A 3579-nucleotide genomic window follows, 5' to 3' on the forward strand; every position below is an offset into this window, starting at 1 on the left:
TTATAGCTAATTTATTAAAAAAAATAAAAATTAATATTTTAAATTTGTTATAAAAAAAACAAAAATTAAACATTAAATAATAAATAGCTTAAAATTTATCTAAAAATATATGTGCAAAATTATCATAAAATTGATAGAAGATCACAATAGATCAAATATGTCTAATATTAGTAGTTCTTAAAATATCTATTTAATAGTTAAATATTTTTAAAAAACCTATAAAATTTCGTAATGAAAATCATCAAGAGTTTATCCGCATATAAATTCTTTAAATTGCCAATGAACCGTATCTCAACAGGCATATACATGTAATTTTATTTGAGTCGAGATGTATTATAGTTATCTTAGCAATTTTTTTTCATCCATAAGAAACAAAATTAAATATGAGATCTTATTTTAAAATTCATGCTTAAATAATTTGTTTTGTTTTTATAAAATACATATTTATTTATTTTTTAGTTTTTTAGCTAGAGATATTATTGAAGCTTTAATATTTTTTTTTACTAAATGCATATTTTTATTTTGTTATAAATCATCAATTTTCAATGTCTAATAAATTTCAATTAATTTGACTCGAATAAAGTGAGTCTGTTTAATAGTTATGTAAAATCTCCCAAGTAGCTTTAGGTTATTTGTTGAGATATTTATGCAATAATTTGCAAAAGAAAATTAAATATTGTGATACGATTTGAAAGTTCTTTAATTTTGTAGGCCCAAGCACCCACCCAATAACCTACCAACTATGTATGTGCATTTATCTCTAATCTCTTCTATTTCCCACTTTTCCATTAATACCCTTCACCATACTGTCGGCGGGGAAAGCAATTTCATCGAAACACAGAAAGAATGCCACATTGCTAAATTTATATGAAAAAAAAATTAAAAATAAAATAAAAATAAAAAACAAAATGCCTCATTATTATTTTATGCATTTTTTAGAGAAAGCTTAGCTGGAGATGTTTGTACTTTGCCATCACAAACTGGAGGCACTCATATCTTATTATAAAGTTTTCATCTCTCATTCTTTATATATTTTATTTTATTTTTTATTTTTTTACTTATCAAGCTTCCACCCACCATCCAAAAAATTCCAAAAGTCACATAAACCAAATTGCTATTAATTTTTAATTTTTTCCATTTCTTTATTCACTCTCTCCAAATCCCAATCCCCAAAGTTCTTTCTTCATCACTCTCTTTAGTATATAAAACCCCAATTCTTAAACCTTCTCATTCACATTATTACTTATTATTAGTCCTTATTTCTTAACAACACAAACAACAAGCTTTACACCAATCCCTTTCAAATTCTTCTTCTTCTTCTACAAGAAAAAAAAAAGGAACATCTCTTTTATTTAATTTCTTCCTTCTTTCTCTCAATGGCTTATTCTTCTTCTTCTTCTTTGATAATTTCACCAAGGAAATTGCGCTATGACTTGTACTCTTATTCATACCAAGAAGATTCCAACACCCCATTAGTGATCAATGTTCTTGCTTCACTCATTGAGAGAAGCATGGCAAGGACACAAAGAATTGTGAAGAACTATGGCAGTTCTTCTTCTTATGCGTCTCCTCCTTCTTCTTCGACTTTTATTTTGTCGTCGAAATCGAAGAACACAAACATATTTGATTGCAGAGAGATCCCTGACATGACAATCCAATCCTATTTGGAGAGGATCTTTAGGTACACAAGGGCAGGACCCTCTGTTTATGTTGTTGCATATGTTTATATTGATAGATTTTGTCAGAACAACCCTAGCTTTAGGATCAATGCAAGGAATGTTCATAGGCTCCTCATAACGACTATCATGATGGCTTCCAAGTATGTGGAGGACATGTAAGTACTTTCATCTTCTTTTTCTCCCACTGAATGTTTAAGAAAAAATTTCAAATGTTCTTGAAATACTAGTATTTTAGTAATTTTAATAGTTGATTTTAATTAATATATATTATAAATATTTTTTGTACTTGAGATCAACCTTAAAGCTATTGAAATACTGATATTTTAAGTATACTTGAAAATCGTCCTATGTTTTATTTATCAATTTTTTTTAATTCAATTTATTTTTATTAAAGAGTAGAAAAAAATCAAATTTAATTTGAGGCAATACGATAATCTATTTGTTGAAAAGTAGTGTTGGATGATATTTTTTAAATTTAATTTTTTTTTATTAATGATAGTGATAATAATTAATTATTTGGTAAAGGATTTGTGATTTGAGACAAGAAGTTTGTTTTATTTCCAGTCTCAATCATTGACAATACTTGTTTAACTACTAAGGAAATGGACAGTTTAATTAGGTGGCCAAGTTTTTTTGGGGAATGTTGTTGTTAATGAATATGATGTATGACAAATACATAATGTGTAAAATTTTTCCTTTTCCTGCTTCCCAATTAGTATGATTATTAATTAATTAATTAACTAAATTTATTGTTGATTTTGAACAGGAACTATAGGAATTCATATTTTGCAAGAGTGGGTGGATTGACAACAAATGAATTGAATAAATTGGAGGTAGAGTTCTTGTTCTTGATGGGGTTCAAATTGCATGTGAATGTGAGTGTGTTTGAGAGCTATTGTTGCCATTTAGAGAGAGAAGTTAGCATTGGAGGAGGGTACCACATCGAAAGAACACTGAGATGTGCTGAACAAATCAAAGCAAGTCAGCATACAGATGATGAAAGGGGCTACACTCAAATTGCACGTGTTATGTTGTAGAAATTAATTAATTATAATTAACATGGTTTATTTTGTTATTTTTAGTTAGGGAAGGGGAGGAGGGGGATTAATGATATTTTTGTTAAGGTTTCTTTTTCACCTTCAAATAAAGAAAAGGTGGTTAATGTGTACAGAGAGAGAGATTATGATTATGAGTGTAAATCTATAATGTTTGTTAGGGGATTGAGATTTAAGGGCAATAGATGATAGGTGAGGCTAAGTGAGAGTGATGTATAAATTTGTGTTGTTTCATCACAAGGAAACAATGGATTTTTAATTCCACGGAAAAACTTTGTGATTCTTTAATAAATACTATGGCATTTAAATTTTATTAATAAAATTTAATTTAGCCTAATTTAAAATTTCATAAATATGTTAATATATTTTCTTCCCATAGGGAATGAATATTCCAACCCATATTGCAAAAATTGTTTCACTAATCAGTATCCCCTGTTTGTAAATATCTTCCAGAGAGACTCTTAGGATAGTGAGTGATCAAGGAAATTTTTTCATAGCTTAGAATTTGGGGCAACATACTTTGATGTTTTTCCAATCACAGTAGTACCTAGTAAGTAGTAACTAGTAATCATATTTGGAGAAAATTGATTCAGAAATAGAGGCATTATAGTGTAATCTAACAAATTCAACTTCCTTAAACTTTAAGCAAATCAACTCAGTTGTAATATAACCAACTTTAATGAATTGAGTGCTTATTTTACTTATTTGTTGAAATAAATATCAAGAGAATTTAATTTTTATTTTGTATATGTAATAATTTATTAATTAATAATAATTTTTTTAAAAAAATTTAATCTACAATAAATTAATCTTTAGTTTATGAAATAAAAAAATATGGTGAAAAA

The 3579-nt window shown here is 27.3% G+C and overlaps 1 protein-coding gene across 1 annotated transcript; it reads left to right on the plus strand.

Moving 5' to 3' along the window:
• The first annotated feature begins 1020 nt into the window (after positions 1-1020).
• On the plus strand, positions 1021-3026 carry LOC112751777 (cyclin-U2-1). The gene is made up of 2 exons (XM_025801032.3): positions 1021-1834; positions 2446-3026. Exons 1-2 carry the CDS (start codon positions 1377-1379, stop codon positions 2714-2716), a joined length of 729 nt encoding a protein of 242 aa, XP_025656817.1. The 5' UTR covers positions 1021-1376; the 3' UTR covers positions 2717-3026.
• The last annotated feature ends 553 nt before the right edge of the window (positions 3027-3579 follow it).

This window comes from Arachis hypogaea, chromosome 2 (assembly GCF_003086295.3).
Source record: "Arachis hypogaea cultivar Tifrunner chromosome 2, arahy.Tifrunner.gnm2.J5K5, whole genome shotgun sequence".
Taxonomy (NCBI): Eukaryota; Viridiplantae; Streptophyta; class Magnoliopsida; order Fabales; family Fabaceae; genus Arachis; species Arachis hypogaea.

Excerpts from the sequence above, each read along its gene's own strand:
- LOC112751777 (XM_025801032.3), top strand. The coding sequence starts at position 1,377 with ATGGCTTATTCTTCTTCTTCTTCTTTGATAATTTCACCAAGGAAATTG. Across the intron at positions 1,835-2,445 it reads TCCAAGTATGTGGAGGACAT|GAACTATAGGAATTCATATT; the intron begins GTAAGTACTTTC and ends GATTTTGAACAG.